At 39.3% G+C, this 18,108-nt stretch overlaps 1 protein-coding gene across 1 annotated transcript; it reads right to left on the reverse strand.

Annotated features, from left to right (window-relative positions):
* Window positions 1-2,182: 2,182 nt before the first annotated feature.
* On the reverse strand, window positions 2,183-13,420 carry UBE2J1 (ubiquitin-conjugating enzyme E2, J1; the record flags this gene model as incomplete). The annotated part of the gene is made up of 6 exons (XM_010290378.1): window positions 13,350-13,420; window positions 11,053-11,184; window positions 10,295-10,379; window positions 8,738-8,843; window positions 6,146-6,275; window positions 2,183-2,374 (listed from the first exon to the last, which is right to left on the reverse strand). Coding segments are annotated over exons 1-6 (705 nt in total), but the record flags the coding sequence as incomplete, so codon positions are not given.
* Window positions 13,421-18,108: the final 4,688 nt, after the last annotated feature.

Here is an 18,108-nt window from a genome sequence, read left to right on the forward strand (position 1 = left end):
CCAGCAGGAGTAGGGAAGTGATTGTCCCCCTCTACTCGGGGCTGGTGAGGCCACACCTCGAATATTGCGTTGTTTTGGGCCCCTCACTACAAGAAGGGCATTTAAGTGCTTGAGCATGTCCAGAGAAGGGCAACGAAGCTGGTGAGGGGTCGGGAGCACAAGTCTTATGAGGTGAGGCTGAGGGAACTGGGGTTGCTTAGTCTGGAGAAGAGGAGGCTGAGGGGAGACCTTATCGCTCTCTACAACTACCTGAAAGGGGGTTGTGGCGAGGCGGGGATTGGGCTCTTCTCCCAACTAACTAGTGATAGGATGAGAGGAAATGGCCTCAAGTTGCGCCAGGGGAGGTTTAGACTAAATATTAGGAAAAACGTCTTTACTGAGTGGCTGCCCAGGGAGGTGGTGGAGTCACCATCACTGGAAGTGTTAAAAAAACATGTGGACGTGGCACTTCAGGATATGGTTTAGTGGGCATGGTGGTGTTGGGTTGACAGTTGGACTTGATCTTAAAGGTCTTTTCCAACCTTAATGATTCTGTGATTCTGTGAAGATAATACAGCATTGGGTCTACCTCTGCCCTTTTTATTCTCAAAGGGCATAAATTTCAAGTTCACAACAGCAAATTTTCTACTATAGCCTTTAATTAAACACACATTTGTAGAGTAAGTGGTAAACATTTTGTCCAAGAACAGAAAAAAAATAGCTTCTATGTTGCCCACATCTAACCCTTACAACTTAGTAAGGTAGACTTCGGTCTTTATACAACAAGAACTAACCCAAACTGATTATACTCATGCAAGAATCCCAGTTGAGTAGAAAGGGTCCGGGTTTGCATGGATACTCTTTCAGGCCTATTAGTAGATCAAGGCCTCTGGCCCTCCTACTTCAAGGAGATTTCTATTAACTTTCACGTGAATAAGAACACAAAAATAGCAAGCTCAAGTTCCTTAAAACAGTCTTTCCTGTTACATGTTTCTTTCTTCCACTGTGTGGCTGTAGGTTTTCACTCCCCAATGGCTCCAGAAAATTCCTAACACTCAAAATGTGGCAGCTCAGAAACACAGGTATTGCTTCAAACTCAAACTAACAATCAGGAGTGTGACAGTCTATTCCCTTAAAACATGAAACCATTTTTCATCATTTACAGTTTATCACATAAATATTTTTACATACATTTATATGTTTAAAGGTCTCATTTCACATGGGACTGTTCTGCTGAAAATTAAGTTAATCATTACTTATTAAATCAGCATAATTTATTACAACAAATTTCTTAGAAATGGTATTAATCAAAAAATCAGTCTCTGCTTCCTCAAGAAAATGCTAGCAATACCTTGTTGTTTTGGCTAGTTCTACTATATTAGGTAGGATTTGTAATAAGAAGAATAAAATAAAATGGTTTATTAAATCCTGAACAATCTGGAAAATCCTTATTGTGGGAAAAAAGTATGCTATTAGCATGTTTATATTTCTACATAGCTTGAAAATATGTTGCAAACATGCAACAGATGGTCTGATGTTATTTGACATGTTTTAGTTTTGTTTTGGGTTTTTTTTTTTTTTTTAAAGATCTGCAGTCACATCTTCTCTAAAAAAGACAGCTTAGCTGGGATTTGCCTGCAATTTATCAGTGAATTTAGACTGCATTTGCCACAGTCATAACAGCGGCTGCCTTGGCCCACCACCAGGCCTCAGTCACTTCCAAAGCCATTACGTAAGCCCTACACCTAGCAGTATTAAAACATGTGTCATACTTCAAATGATACGAATATTTCAGTCTGATTTACTTAAGAGGTTATAAAAAAACAGGAAGATACCTTTAATTAATATTTAAAAGCTAGGAATTATCACTGAAACATTTTTTGCCGGTGGGTATGAATTCTATTGCAAAAACCTGTGATATATTATGCACATGGTAAATTGTCGTACTTCAGACACCATGATATTTTAATGAACTGTTAACCCATACATTAAAGGAACTACTGGGAACAAGAATTGCTAAAATAACATTATTTATTGTTTTGAAGAGGAAAAACTGAAAGCAAAGAGGTTGCTTAGAAATAGCGATTCAGCATACTATTTGCTAAAGTTTACACATAGATTTTATATAAAAGTACGCAGAAGTTCTAGAAGAAATGTATGAACATCATACTCTTAACAAAGCCTGCAATCAGCTTAATAGTACCGATTTCGTGTTCGGACTATGCCTGTACTTGCACTGATAAAGCTCAAAGACGGGCCATACCGTTGCACTTGTTGTATCCTGGAATGCTCTAGATGCACCCCCCTGCTGGGGCTCACGTGAGGCAGCAGAGTGGTTCAATTCTGACATGTTTGAGGGTCCAGCACCAGCCTTCCTGGATGAATTGACTTCTGCCTACAAGGAGTACATATGTATGCTTCAGAGACAAGATCAAAATTGCCCCAAAAAGACTTGGCTTATTTTGGAACGTGTATTTTAATGTACAGAGAATATAAGACTTACTGAAATGTAATAATCAAGTACACCAACTGCATTTCAGTTACACACCAAAAGGCTGAAGAAATTCTCATTCTTTAGAAATGCAAACATCAGTTTAAAAAAAATTTTTAAGTTTGTTTGCACATAACTACAGGTGTAACATTCAAAAAATGCACAGATACATGGAGCAGAAAAGAAAATTCTTTAGATGATCCAGGCCAACGTTATGCCAGAAATAACACCATTTTTAAAAACTTCTGTTTGTCATGTCCTTAAGTGAATGATGACTACTGTTGTTACAAGTGAACTAACTCAGCTTTGTTTCTCAGCAGGGCTAACGAGCCTCTGGTAAGTACCAATTTAACATGGCTATATTGGTTCTAGTACAAAAGTTGCCTCACAGCCTGGGTGGGGCATATATACATAGCACTACACTGTGTCAGGCATGCATACCTCAGCTTCCAGTATTGAAATTTCAGCATGAGCAGAGCAAAACAAAAAATACAAGTCTTGTAATACCACTTTTGTACACATTCATAAAATGTCTAATAAGCATCAATTCCCAGAATTTAGGTTTCACACTTTTGGAAATTTGAGACAAGAGATCAGTAGTGACATGTAGAAGATCATAAACAAACCTCTTGTTAAAGGAGCATACACTTGCAATAATCCCTTGGGAACTGGAAAGGATATAGCAACATAAGTTTTAAAGTGTTTCCATTCAGGACTATACCTATCTCCCCCAAAAAGTCATGACCACATCCATTTTTATCAGCAAGCAGGTCACCTCCCAAGTCATATATCTAGTTCTCAACTTATTATAGAGATGACAATTCCAAATCTAATACCTGTCTTCAAATGCAGATATAAGTGATAGTCACTACTAGTGATAGTAGTAGTAAGAAATACAAACAGTGTATTAGAAAACAAGCAGTTATGGTGATAACAAGCTGGTAAGATCACAAGATAATAATATTCTTTCAAGATATTATTCTGTGTGAGAAAATTAATTCCCTGTTCCTTGATGTACATTATTTCAGGATAATCCGAGAAATATGTCACTGAACCTGAAGATGAATTTAAGATTTAAAAACACTGATAATCTGACAACACTGCTTTCCTTTTGCATTTAACTATTATGAGCTCTAATATTAGATAGGACAAGTTATGACTCAAGTATCGACCAGCAAAGCAACACAGGATTATGAATAACTTAGGCTGGAATGGACCTCCAGATGTCACCTAGCCCAACTCCCTCCTCAAAGTAGAGTCATGTTCAGTCAAGTTTTGAGCATCTCCATACCCGGAGATTCCACAGTCTCTCTGGGTAGCCAGCATTTGACAACCCGCAGGGTGAATTTTCTTTTCCCATATCCAGTTGTAAGTTACTTCCCTGGAACTTGTAACCACTGCTTTTCATACTTTGCTTTCTCCATTTTGTCTTTACTGTTAATATCTATAAAGCACATGTACTACAAAATGTGCATTTGATTCATTTCAGTTTGAGAGTGCCGTCTAGTATGCCAGACTGAAGTCAGACTAACATTCAAAAAAATAATGCACTTGAAAGTTCCCAAAACTGAAGTATCTGTTTTGTCACCTAGTCTCTCTTTTCTCCAGCCCTTACCCCTCCTGCCAGAAAAGCTGGCGAGAACAGAGACATCAAGGAAAGAAGATCAACATATTTAAATGTAATAATGAGGATGAATGGAGAATTAATTTTACTTCAAAATATGCCTTGTGATGGCAGCATGTAGATAAACCATATTGTTTTATAGTAACATGTATGCTATTAGTCATCTATCTTTTTTTCTTTTAAGTGGAACGGAATTAATGGTACATAGCACCTAAAGAGCACAAAACAATTTGCAAGTCAATGTAAAGTTTTTAAAAAGTTACCATTTTGCTTAAGGCTGGTATGAAATAATTTCTCATAATCCCAGAATAATCTACAAAAAGTTTGGAAATCTCTTCTTCAAGGATAAAGATAATGCAGAGATTGCTAGTATGTTTCCTAGTAGAGAGGGTCCCTCAAATTACATACTCCATCAGCAATCCGATGTTAAATCTTACCCCATAAATTGACATGGGATATATCCAAATGATTAAAAACTTTTGTATTCCCTGATAGTAATTCATACTATTAGTTTACTACAAGCACATCAACTGGATACCTAAGCCTAGCATCAATCAAACAAACAATAACAAAGCCAAGCAAAGCAGAGAAGCAGGAAGCTTAAAACAACACAATCCCTAAAACCTGATTTGAGAAAGGGAGGGAAGGCACAATCAGAGGACAGAACTGATTTACCTTGTAAAAAACCCACAATGGATTATATAAGGCTGTAGAAACCTGAGGCTTTTGTTCATTTTTCCCTTGCTGAGTGCTTTTTCTCAGGAGGTGGAGTTAAGTGTATTCTTTAGAGATTGATGTCCCTAAGTCTTTCATTTTAAAACTGAAAAAGGCATGAAATGTAACTTAAGAGTTTTTTCTCAAAAAAAAAACAAAACAAAAAACAAAAATCTACTCTTATATTTCTAGAATTTCTGTGATGAAGATTAGCCGTTAAGTAAAAATTAATCCTACATGTTTTAACACTTATATACTGTGAAAAAGCCAGAAGCAGGTAGTCCATTGCTTCTCTGAGTAGCTCAACTTTAAAACTCTGTCCCTGTAGCTCCTCACCTTTGTAAAGTATTTTGAGATGTTTTTAATCAATAAGCACTGTTACATACAGACCCAACCATGTCAACAAGTCTAGATGTGAGATCGCACAGGAATACGCAGGTCCTGCAAAACTGGCAGTAATGCTTAGTAGGAAGCAACCTTTATTGTTATGGCATACAAAAAAAGTAGTATTTTGGATAGTGTTAGGAGAACACTGGTGATACAAGTAGACATAGTAGCATCCCTGACCTTAAGTGAGGATATTCTACACCAATGCCACATTGTCATATTTCACTGTAGTTCCCTGCCCTCGTGCACAGCAGTCTCCCTTAGCGACCTATTTAAGAGTTCAGTGCAAAATCCAGCGAAAAACAATACTGTGCATGCAAGACATGCAATTTTCTAAGGCTCTTATTTGGCTAAACAAACCTTACTTTCACTGGAACACAAGATACAGAATACATTTTTGGGTAACAGCAACTTCCACACCAGAGTTCAACTTCCAGTATCTTCAACTGCAGAGTAGTTCAAAAGCATTTGCAACCCTTTGTCAATAGGAATATGTATTATTCCTTCCATAAGCCAAACGGGAGCGTAATCACAAAGGAAAAAAAAAAATGTAGCTTAGCTTTGCCCAAACTTTCCTAATACTTTTATGATAAGACTAATTCTGGAGAATTTATTCAAGTTATCAGTGACTGAAAACATGGAAGTAAATGCAACATAGTTAGGCAGTTCTTACTACAGTGCTCACCACTGAAATGAAAACTAATCAACCAGTGTTTGAGATGCACAATTTAGTAACTGGCACATTGCCAGAGGTCCACACCTATTTTTCTCTTTCAGACTGTAATAAAAAAAACAGGTTTCCACATAGTGATTGATGAAGGTTTATGAAATGATGAATGCTTCTGCAACTTACAGGTTTTTCCTCAATAGTTTTTTGTTTTGTTTTGTTGTTGTTGTTGTCATTTGTTTTTAAGTACGTACAGTGATAAAAGTTTAAACAGAGACTTTACCTTGAAGCTAATTTGTCTGGCAAGTTCTTTAGCCTCCTTGTCCGCCTGGCTTGACACACTTCCGGATGTTAGTGGTAAGAGGGCTGTCTTCATAGACGTGCCACACATTTCACAACAGAAGTCTTGTGACCTGGCCACAAATGACATAGCTCAGAATAGCATGTTCTCATAGCGTTCTTGCGTGCTTGTTTAAACAAAACTATTTGCAAAACAAGCCACAGAAAGACAACTGGTGTCAAGACCAGTAGCTTAAAAGTACTTCCCCCTGCTCCCCAATCTCACTATCTGGAGAAAATATGTTGAGAATTAGCTATACTACAAATACATATTCTCTCATGTCTTTTAGGAAAATATTAAAAACTAACTTACATATTACTATTATCTATATACTCTGTTAACAATTTGTTACCATTTTAAAATTTACTTTATACCTGCAGCAAATTAAAATGGTAAATTATAAAGATCTAACTATTATTACAAATACTAAATTGGACTCAGGAACTTGCACTTCATATCCAGGAATTTCAGCTTCTGTGACAGCGTTACCTTTCCTCTCTTGCACACATAATTTGTCTAGAGGGCACACTGCAGGCAGCTCTCCAAGCCAATGAGAAACCCCACAGCCTTGATAGTATAGTATCCAGATCAAGTCACTAAACCCTACCTCTCATCTGAGTTTATTAACTTTCATGGTTGGACTTGATGATCTTGGAGGTCTTTTCCAACCTTAATGCTTCTATGACTCAGTGCCATCCTAAGAGGAAAGTTGCAGCTTCCACTTAGCTCAGAGTACAGGCAGAATAAGCTCACATCTGCCTGTAAAATAAGGTACTAGTTACAATACAGGATACCTTATTTTGCTTATAAGATAGGGATATAGTCTTTCAGGTACTTTCTCCTCCACAGATGGGGAAAGGAGAAAGACCAAAAAAATGTCCACAGGTGTAAAATTTCATTTAAGGGTAATCACAGAATAGTTGAGGTTGGGAGGGATCTCTGGAGATCATTTAGGCCAGTCTCCTTGCTGTTGAAAGCAGGGTCAAGCAGAGCGTGTTGCTCAGGTCTGTTTCCAGTCACATTTTCAATACGTCCAAGGATAGAGACTCCACCACTTCTCCTGGCAGCCTGTGCTAGTGCTTTGACCATCTTCACAGTAAAAATGTATTTTCTTGCATTCAGATTGAATTTTGTGGATTTCAGTTTGTGCCCATTACCTCTTGTCCTGTCACTGGATGCCACTGAGAAAAGCCTGGCTCTGCCTTCTTTATGCCTTCCTTTCAGATATTTGTACACATGGATAAGGTCCCCTGAGCTTTCTCTTTTCTAGTCTGAACACTCCCAGCTCTCTTAGCTTCTCCTTGTATGAAACATGTTCCAGCCTCTCAATTACCTTCATGGCATTCACTGGATTTGCTCCAGTAAGTCCATGTCTGTCTTGTACCCTGACCCAGACACAGCCTCAACCTGGACCCAGCACTCCAGATGTATCTCACCAGTGCTGAGTACAGAGGAAGGATCACTTCCCTCAACATGCTGGCAATACTCTTCCTAATGCAGCCCAGGGCAGCCCAGGATACCATTAGCCACCTTTGCTGCAAGGGCACATTGCTGCCTCAATCAATTTGGTGTCCACCAGGACCCCCAGTTACTCCCCTTCCAAGCTCCTTTCCAGCTCGCCAGCTGCCATTATTCCTCCCCAGGCACAGGACTTTGCTCTTCTCTTTGTTGAACTTGATGAGATTCCTCCAGCCCACTGAAGTTCCTCTGGATGGCAGTACAACTTTCGGTGTATCAGCCATTCCTCCCAGTTTTGTATCTCCAAACTTGCTGAGGGTGCATTCTGCCCCACCAGTATGGACCCCTGGAGTGTATCAGTAGCAACCAGCCTGCAGCTGGACTTCGTGCTGCTTAGTACAATCCTTTGAGCCAGGCAGCTCAGCCAGTGTTCTTAATCCACCTTACTGTCCCCACTTACCTAGGCTGTACTTCATGATTTTCTCTGAGGATGGTAAGGAAGACAGTGCCAAAAGCCTTGCTAAGGTCAAAATAAACAACATCCACTGCTTTCCCCTTGTCCACTAAGCTAATCATTTCATCATAGTCATAAATCTAATTTGAAGTTAATTTCCTAAAAATCATTCAGAAGCAGTTGCTTCAGATTTTTTTGTCATTGTTTCATTGTTATTATTTACTTAAGGAAAATGATGCATCACTGTTTTGGTTGTTTTCTCCCCCGCTTGCACTTACTATTAATTCCATCATACTCATTTTCGCTCCACACTGCAGTTACCACTGTATCACAATGTTAATTACATCTCCAAGCCTGAATTACAGACAAACCTCTAATTTGTGTGGTCTAAAGACCACACAATGCTGGAAGGAACATAGCCCTCTCAAAGTATTTTGTTTGACTATTAAGCTCTGAGTTTGCACAATGTTGGGGGGGGCGGAACTCATACAAGACATCGAACTTTTTTTGTATTTGGAATAAATGCAAGAGAATAAACTGAAGTGACTTACTTTCTACTCAATGCCTTAGCCTAAAAGAAGAGTACATTTATATGTACCTACAGTAATACACTTAGTGCTTACTTCTTTGCAAGAGCTCTTCTTTCTTCTGGTGTATAATCTAGAGATCCTATTGCTCCTTCACCTTTGGTTGGCATAAATCCAATAATGGCTAGTAAAGCTGTTCGTACTAAAACGGAAACACAGAGATACAAACACGGTTGCAGAAATAACTGTTAGTTCATCTCCCTCTACACCCCGCACAGAAGAGTTGCAGTTCTGCTTGCAAAACTTCATTTTGTCCAAAGGAGTAGGCTGATTTTCATATAAGCAGCACTGATTTTTTTGGTACACAGCAAAGCTTTCTTCATTTTTTAAACTTCACATTATAAATGAAAGGTAAGGCCTTATTCTTCTATCAGCCAATAACAGATATGAAAACATAAGTTGTCACAAAAATGTTGCATCAATATAAAGATTAGAGTTCCAGACTTCAAAAACAGGTTCTGAAGGAAAAAAGGTAAGGCAGAATTAACATATAAATGGGAGGGGAAAGACAAGAAGGATTCATAAGGCATTCTTCTTTTTGTGGGTGTTTTCTATTAGACATGAATTCTGCAATTTTGTGCACACAAGCTCAGTGGATTTCTTTTATGAAATGTACCACAGAATTTGTTCCTTTTATGTCACCTTGCTGGAGAAGGAGCTTACTTAAATACTAATAACAGCTCATAACAGAATTGTCATCTAAAACATCTCTTTTGACAATACCTATCCTTCAATTCTGTTTTACATAGTCATGAAATTTAAGAATTCAAGATATTTTGCTAGTAGATTTGGTAAATAAACATCACATGAAGATAAGAACCACAAAATTGAGATAGGACATTTATACCTCTTACTTAGAAGACAGTATTTTCTACTCTTTAAAAAAAAAAATGTAAGAGACTTTACAAAAGTGAGAGTGGTTTTCTAGAAAATTCCCAAGACCTTATCAACATATTTTAAAAGTCCAACTGATATCCAAAGAAATAGCTGATGTACTGTAATCAGCAAAACTAAAATGACATAAATACAGAAAAGTATTGCCTTGGATGAATTATGCCAACTCTCAATTTCTGTGATAATGAAACTTTTTAAAAAAAAAAGGTAGAAAACATTCAGTTATTCTGAACTCAGACCACATTGTCTTTCCTCTTGAGTGTTCAGAAGTTCAGCATCAGAATTAAAAGCTGACCACACTCTCATCTATCAATATTCAAGCTGGTTCTAGTGATTATACAAAACCAGAGTAACATAGTATCATTTAAAGTATTTTCATAAAAACAATTTTAGAAAAAACAAAACCACCAAAGAATATTCAAGTAGTCTGAAAATTCTTAATATTTGTGTATCCAAATAAATACAGCTAACCATCATCACTCAGTTTCTCAACCCTTTCACCCTGCATTTATTTAATACCATTCCCAAATCCCCCCATGTTGCTCTTTCATGACTCTTATGTTTCTCGAATTCTCGCAAACTTTTACTCCCTGAAAAACTGTCTCGTTTTCCACTATAAGCATTCTTTGCAAGACTTTCTTCAGTTTAAAAATCTAGTTGTTTGATGGGGGTAACATTTTCCAAATAATTGTTACTTACTACTCCATGAAGGCTGCCATGTTTCAGGATGATGCCCTGAGATGCTTAAACAAATTTTCTTCCCCACTTCAAACCTGCCATTGGCCTTCAAAGGAAGGAGGAGGATATAACAAAACATGCTGGAAGTTAACACTTGTGTTTTGGTACAAGTTGTAAAAATCATCATCAAACAAATCTATACACAAACAAAACTTGACAATTATATTGCTGCCAACCTCACAAAATTGCCATTCAGGTTTCTGAACAAAGAACAGAAAGCTGATGCCTCTATCCATGCATCCCTCTATTCACGCATGAAGAAAACCTTAACTGATACCTCACATGTCCCAGTGTGACATGGTGGCTTGCCTGTTGCTGCTGTAACCCACACACCACAGGCAGAGAGCCTGAAAAGCTATAGCTCTATGAAACTATGCACAAATGTGGACCTTTGCCCTAAACCATAGGTCTGCCTTTCTACATGTGATCAATGTCTCCAACAGGGACCAAGCGGGCCCATGGAGAGAACAGAAGGTTAGACAATCACATCAGCAATGTGATTACTCCTGTAAAAACCTTTCATTTATTAGGTGCAAAGCTTCATGTAATTACAGAATACCAAAGTCACCTTGGAAGACTTCTGGTCTTAAATTGGCAGCATTAACTGTACTATGCCACCTCTCTTACAAAATAACATTACCTTAAATGCCAAAAATGTCTCTCAGATACCTATGGTTAAATTGATCACGTAAAAAGGAAAAACTAGTAAACATGCTTACCGTCAGCAAAATAATGCTGGGTGGTTTCATGGGATACTCAGGTGGTAGTACTATTCGCCCGTGATAAATCCCTCCATCAAAATCTGAATCTGGAGGGCCTCTAACAGTAAAGTGCCATTCAAAAAGATTATCCTAAAATGCGCCCACCAAAGGGAGAAGACAAAAAAAAAAAAAAGAATGAAGAGCGTGTCGAAGTAGTAGAGAACTAAACACCATTTTCTTGAACAAGGACAGGCTAAAGAAACAGTGCACAGCAGAAATTCTAAGAAGTCAAAATCAAATGGAGAGTAAGACAACCAATAAAATACTAAGATTCTGGTTAAAAGGATAAAGTACTGTAGCTTTCTCATGATTTTCTTACATAATGCCTTTGCTGATAACCTCAAATTCATTATTCAAGCTCTTCACTCTAGTTGTGTCAGTTATGACAAGAGTTTTGTTACCTAACAGATGGAAAACTGAGTCAATTAAAGGAAAAGTGGGTCTTTGCCCCAGTGAATAATAATTTCTGGAAAACTGAGGGGAGACCCATGCCAAGAAAAAACATTAATGACAGCCTCCCCAAAGCCCCTTCCATGCCCAATTCAACACAGGGACTTGACTCACAGCCCAGAGAATTCCCATCCTCTTTTGCTTCTCCATAAATGTACTGGGTTTGCGTGGCAGGTTTGGTAGCAGTGGGGGCTCAAGGGGGGCTTCTGTAAGAAGCTGCTAGAAGCTTCCCGTACGTGAGCTAGGGCCAATGCCAGCCAGCTCCAAAATGGACCCATCACCGGCCAAGGCTAAGCCCAAAGTTGAGCCTGGGAAGAAGGGAGGGGTGGGGGGAAGGTGTTTTAAGATTTAGGTTTTATTTCTCATTATCCTACTCTGATTGTGATTGGTAATAAAATTAAACCAATTTCCCCAAGTCTCGCCTGTTCTGCCCGTGACAGTAACTGCTGAATGATCTCTCCCTGTTCTTACCTCAACCCACGAGCCTTTTGTTACATTTTTCTCTCCCCTGTCCAGCTTAGTAGGGGCAGTGATAGAGCGGCTTTGGTGGGCACCTGGCCTTCAGCCAGGGTCAACCGACCACAATAAACAATTTTGAAACACCTACTGTGCCTTACTCCACAACAGGTACACTTTTGATTCAGTTTGGAATATTTATTTTCATTGGACATACAAGTAACTTCTCTTTAAGCATTACTTGTTTGGGGTTCCGTGTTTCACTTTGTGTATCAGATCTCATGATGCCCACAGCTTCCTGAATTACAAGTAGAACGACTCCTACTGTTAGGACAGAAGCCCAAATGAGGCTTGGTGTCAGTGAACAAGATCTCTCAACTAATGCTGAACATTGGTATCACAGGGCTGTGACTGTCCACTTAGTTACAATTTTTTCAAGGATGGGAGGTAACTGTCAACACTTGCAGCATTTGCTTTCATCTGCCACTCTTCTTTTCCCTGTGAGTCATTGTTCTAACACAGAAATAAGACCTTCTTTTAAGTTACAAGTAATAGCATGAATTAAACCTCACCACAGGAAAAGGAAACACAAGGTACAGACAAAACCTATTCCATAATAAGGTATATTTTATAGCACTTAGGAACATGCTATTTTCTGTAAGCATGTTAAGTGTGCTACACATATCTGAACAGTTAAATCAAACCCCTGAACTGAACACCACAGAACACTATCTTTTTTATTATTCCAGATAAATCAGAAGGGGTTTCTGTTTAAGCTTCTAAATACAACTTCACAGCCCAAAAACTTAACTGGGTGTTTAGAGGACATCAAGAAGGAAGCTACTATTTAAGTGGAATCTAAGCCTTCTCTCTTAACACATCCAGAATTGTACCCATTTACATTTTTCACGGGGTTTTTTTAATGCAAAATAGTGAATCCTCACAGATCACCTAGGCTTAAGTGTTTTATTGAGCAACTCAGTAACTGAGCCAGATGTCAGGCTTGGGTGTAAAAAGCTTAACTTAAACGTAATGCATTTATGTAATCTCAGGAAGGAAGAGGGGGAATAAACATTATATAAAATACCTGTGTGATAAAGTTACTCAGGTGCAATGTGAAACCAATTACGTACTTTCACTAACAATCTGGAACTACAATACCGTTAAAGTGGAATTCTGTTGTTGATTTCCATCATAGGAAAAAAAAAAAAAGAACTGAATCAATTTCAAAAAGTCTGCTAGTATCTAAATAAGTACATTTTAAATACATATGCATACAGAGAACTTAGAGCATATATTAATTAACACAGCCTAATTACGGGTTCTTGCACACATATAGAAAAACAAACCTCCAAAGGCTGTGCATGATAATGATCTGTAGGATCCTTCAGTTCTGCAGCCTCTTTCATCAAACGTTTGACAGCTGAAAAACAGAAAGTATAAGACATGAAAATAAAGAAAAATATTAATACGGATTGCATACAATATTTCCGGAAAAGCTCCTTTCAGCCAACTAATCTTTTTCAGCACATCTCAACCTCTTCACTGGAGTTAATAATCCAAGACACAATATAAATTACTCACACTGAGTAAGCCTTAAATGAGTTATACAAGCACAGTGTTATGAAAAATATGTTGCATGGTCAAAGGGTTTCTCAGCACTGAACACTGGGACTAAAGTAGTTTTACATCACTAATTGCACCAAAGACATGAAGAAAAACATAGGTGTCATTAACAGAGTTTCAGATTTTAAATACAAGATGTACAAGACTAATAACCTCAATATTTAATGATAAAAGGACATCATGTGCATCTTTAAACAACTGCTGAAAAGCTTTATCCTGACATCTCCCATGACTTTTACAAGACTACTCCCTTAAATCTTATTGTGACATCCTTTGGAATAATTGAGAGAAACCAACACACCGGAAAGATGTGTACAGGGAGATGGAAGTTTTATACTAGATTTGAAAATGCATATGCGCAGACACAAAAATTTACCCTGGGGCTTTGTAATTTGAACCTACTACTGAGTGTGGACACACAGGTATTTTTCTATCCTTGAATTCAGGCTAGTCATTAGTTACCCTCTCCAATCTTCTACTTCAGAATGCCAGCATCATCTGTATTTTCTGCATCTCCTTTTTCCTTCTCCTTTAGTAAGTTCTGTTACATCACTTGTCCTGCAAGGTACCCTCGTATGCATCATGCGTTAATGCCTAATAAAGAACTCAGCCAAATGGAAGAGCAGACGAAACATAAGAACTACAGACAAGAAATTCAAGGATGCCACCTCATAAATAAGGTTAGGTAGAAAATTCTTACTGGAAAAAGTGCAAATACCAGTTACTTCTTTAAGCAACTACACAGGAACAGGATCCCTTAACCCATACTCCAGGTTCAGTTCAAACCACGGATGTCCCTCCCACTCATGTAATTATCTAACTACAAATAAGGAGAAACACTGCCCAAATTACCTTACAATGTAAGCATAAGGGTATGGTGAAAGTGCACCGTAGTTCCTCTATTCACAAAGCCTGGCATCACCAGCCAACTGTAGGCTGTGTAGCACGCTCAGACTCCAGGACTTTACTCACTTTCATGATGCTGTGAAGGAAGCTACTCTAACCTTCCTGCAGAGGAATTCTGATTTCAATCTACTGCAAAAAGTTCTTTTCCTCCTTCACACCTATAAACAACAGCTCAAAGTCTGAGAATTTCACTTCCTACAACCCAAAAAGCAAACAGACTATGCAGAAATCTGCTGCTGCCAGTTGTCCCAGTTTTGCTGCTGCCAGGGTGAGGTGTCAATAAACACCCTGCAGAGCCCACGACATCACGTCACCAGCAGCAGCGTCCGGGCTCTGCTGAAAAACAGTTTGTCTCTTTCATCTGCGTTAAGATTTACCAGTTCATTAGCGAGGAATAATAAGAAAACCAGCCTGGACCAGAAGAGGCTTTAGACCCAGCATTGCTTCCCAGCCAGCAAGCCTGGACACCTGCCCTCAGAAGAAGAGTGGCATGCACTAGGATGAGCTAATTCAGGAGTAAACACCCCATGAAGCAAAACGGTAACCATGGGAAAACTGAGAACATATTCAATGAAGTCTAACGAAGACATGGACAATGCAGACAACTCTGTTACTGAGATTTCCCAGAGGAGGAACCAAGGTAGAAAAGAAACACAATCTCCATATACGAGCACCACGTGCAGTTACTCATGTTAACTGAGGGAAAACTAACTATTAGAGAAAAAAAAAACCCCACATTTCAAGATCATACGAAAGTCTACCGACACTCAGAGGAAGGTTTGTACCCAGTCTACCAGCCTAAACCCAGGTGCAGGGTCCTTGGCAGTGCGCATCAGCACTTTGGATTTGTCCCAGAAGGAACAGCCTTTTTCCCCGCTTTAGCTCCAAGGCTGTCCCCCAGGTGCTGAGTGCCAGCAGCTGGCAGGCAGAAACACAGAAACCAGGGGTTTGCACTGAGAAGTAACAGAGCCAGCAGCCAGGTGGGGCTCCTGTTAAGTAGAATTTAAAATGGAAGCACTTTAAAGCATGGGGGTTTTTAACATATTTTTGTATTTAATTAGTAGTGATAGCAATACTGTATGTATTTTTTCATAGTATTACTTTATTATCAAGAAGATAGATTATAGATATTTTAAGAAGCCAGCATTAAATACACTGGAAGAATATGAAATACTATTCCACTCTTGAAGCATGAACTACAGGAAAACATGTAATTCAGCTTTTGTATACCATAGAGGTAATTTGCTGGGCAGAGTTATCCCCTGTGTCTCCAGTACTGCAATAAAAAATGCCTGCCTTCTAAAACGTCAAAGTGTTAGAGGGTTTTCTTGCTGACTTTTTCAGTAACAACTCATGAAGGAAGGCTGAGAGAGTTGGGGGGGGTTCAACCTGGAGAACAGAAGGCTCCAGGGAGACCTTACGGTGGCCTTTCAATACTTACAAGGAGCTTATAAGAAAGACAGAGCACAGCCTGTAGTGACAGGACAAGGGGCAATAGTTTTAAACTGAAAAAGGGTAGATTTAGATCAGATATTAAGGAATAAATTCTTCACTGTGAGGGTGGTGAGGCCCTGGAACAGGTTGCCCAGAGAAGTTGCAGATGCCCCATCCCTGGAAGTGGTCAAGATCAGGTTGGATGGGGCTTTGAGCGACCTGGTCTAGTGGAAAATGTCCCTGCCCATAGCAGGGAGGTTGGACTAAATGATCTTTAAAAGGTGTCTTCCAACCCAAACCATTCTGTGGTTCTATTTCCAACACTGATGAAAATTGCCAACTGACAGGCTATAAAGAGCAGCCTGGACTGATAAAAGGTTCGTTCTGAGAACGTGTGATCCAGTGAAAAAAGCATTAAATTGTTTCTTCTTTAAGCATAGCTTCAGTATTCATCAACACAGTCCCTCCTTTGGCTACTGTGGAATAATTGCTGGAGGTGACCTAGAAATCTAACTTATATCCGTATTTTAAAGAAAGGTACAGCACTGAAGAAGCTTCCAGGGTGTAGTGTGGCTGATACGCAAGGGATCCATTGACGGGAGTTCCCTAGGCCTGTAACCCTAGATGTTACCACACCAGGGGGACTTCGTGTGCTGACTCTAGGAGGAACTGTACGGAGGGTGGAGCGGAGTGGAGACACCGCGGCCAGGCTCTGTGAGATATAGAGAACTTGAAGGTACAACGGAACCAATAAGCTGCATATTCACTACCCTGAGCCAACGGTCTGTCATGTTTTTGACAAAATGCTGTACTTGGAGTAAACTTTGCTCATTATAATATCATTATAATACTAAAACGCACACCCCTCTCAAAAGTTATCCACCTCCCAAGGTGCGACCCCTCCTCAATGAGCGTGCGCACTGAATTTTTCCTAGCCTGTACCTTTAAACGCGAAGCGAGAGAATTCTGAACCAATCCTGATAAAGGTATGTATGACTAGAGTCACTCAAGCTCCACCTGTGAAGTAAAACACTATAAAATAGTGTGAAAAGAGCTGGATGTCAGGGAAGATACCATCACTCCTGATTTTTAGGATCCGCTGACGGGCTGACCGTCTCTTCCCCCCCATTGGGACACTTTTGGGTAAGATTCAAACACTCGGCTATCCTGAGTGAATCCCCAGGAACTTTAGGAATCTCTATATAATAGAGTTGTTTTATTACCCCACACGTGTGTAACCCAGCCGTATTTAATCTATTACACGTGCTTTGTAGACAGTGAATTTATCACCGGCAATCCAAAAGAACTTGTGCATCTGTTGCTTCAATAAATCGCACTATTGATTGACTCAGCCGTGTGTGTGTTGTCCCTGAACGCGACCGTACCTCTGAGTGCGGCCGTGTGAGTTCAAGGAGGTGTCCGGCTGAGCAGGTAGTGTGATGTTAGTAGTGCATCCGGACCCGTGATAATTCAACGAAGGTGTTGGGTCCGACTGGACTACTAACGCTAACTTTGGGCATCACTCAGAATCTAAGCTTAGCCGCCCCCAGTCTCTCTGATATCTGAGAATCAACTGGAAAGCAAGGGGGTTTAGTTTCTGCCAAATTGCCTCTTAACGCAACAGCTACTTCCACTAAAAGCCACGGTGGAAGAAACAAACGTAATTCACAGAGTCTGCCTGCAACAAGTAAATGACATTCTTATCCAAACTTCATTAAAACATTTTGATGAAAAATATGGTATTTCAACCCACTTAAAAATCATACTGAGTCATCTGAGTAAACATTGGGCAAGGGCAATTGTGAAATGTGTTTGGGTCCATTCAAAATACAGAATTGCAAACTGTCAATAAAAACAAAAAGTATCACTAATTCAGCCCAGAAAACCCTCAAATCAAGACATTCAATTTGTAGAAGGCAGGTTTTACAGACAAAATAATCAAGGTATTTCTAAAAGCAGCAATGACTGCCAGCATGAAAAATAACCATGCTTTCACAGGCACAGCAACAATTTATCATAATATCCATTGAAATTAAATACTGAGGAAACTAAGTTTCCGGGATAACTCTAGAGATGGAAGGAGAGTTCCCACCCTGGCAGGAGCTGCGGGAGCTCTATGCTGCTCTGGGGAGGAAAGGAAAG

The sequence above is a fragment of the Phaethon lepturus genome, unplaced genomic scaffold (assembly GCF_000687285.1).
Source record: "Phaethon lepturus isolate BGI_N335 unplaced genomic scaffold, ASM68728v1 scaffold11057, whole genome shotgun sequence".
Lineage (NCBI taxonomy): Eukaryota > Metazoa > Chordata > Aves > Phaethontiformes > Phaethontidae > Phaethon > Phaethon lepturus.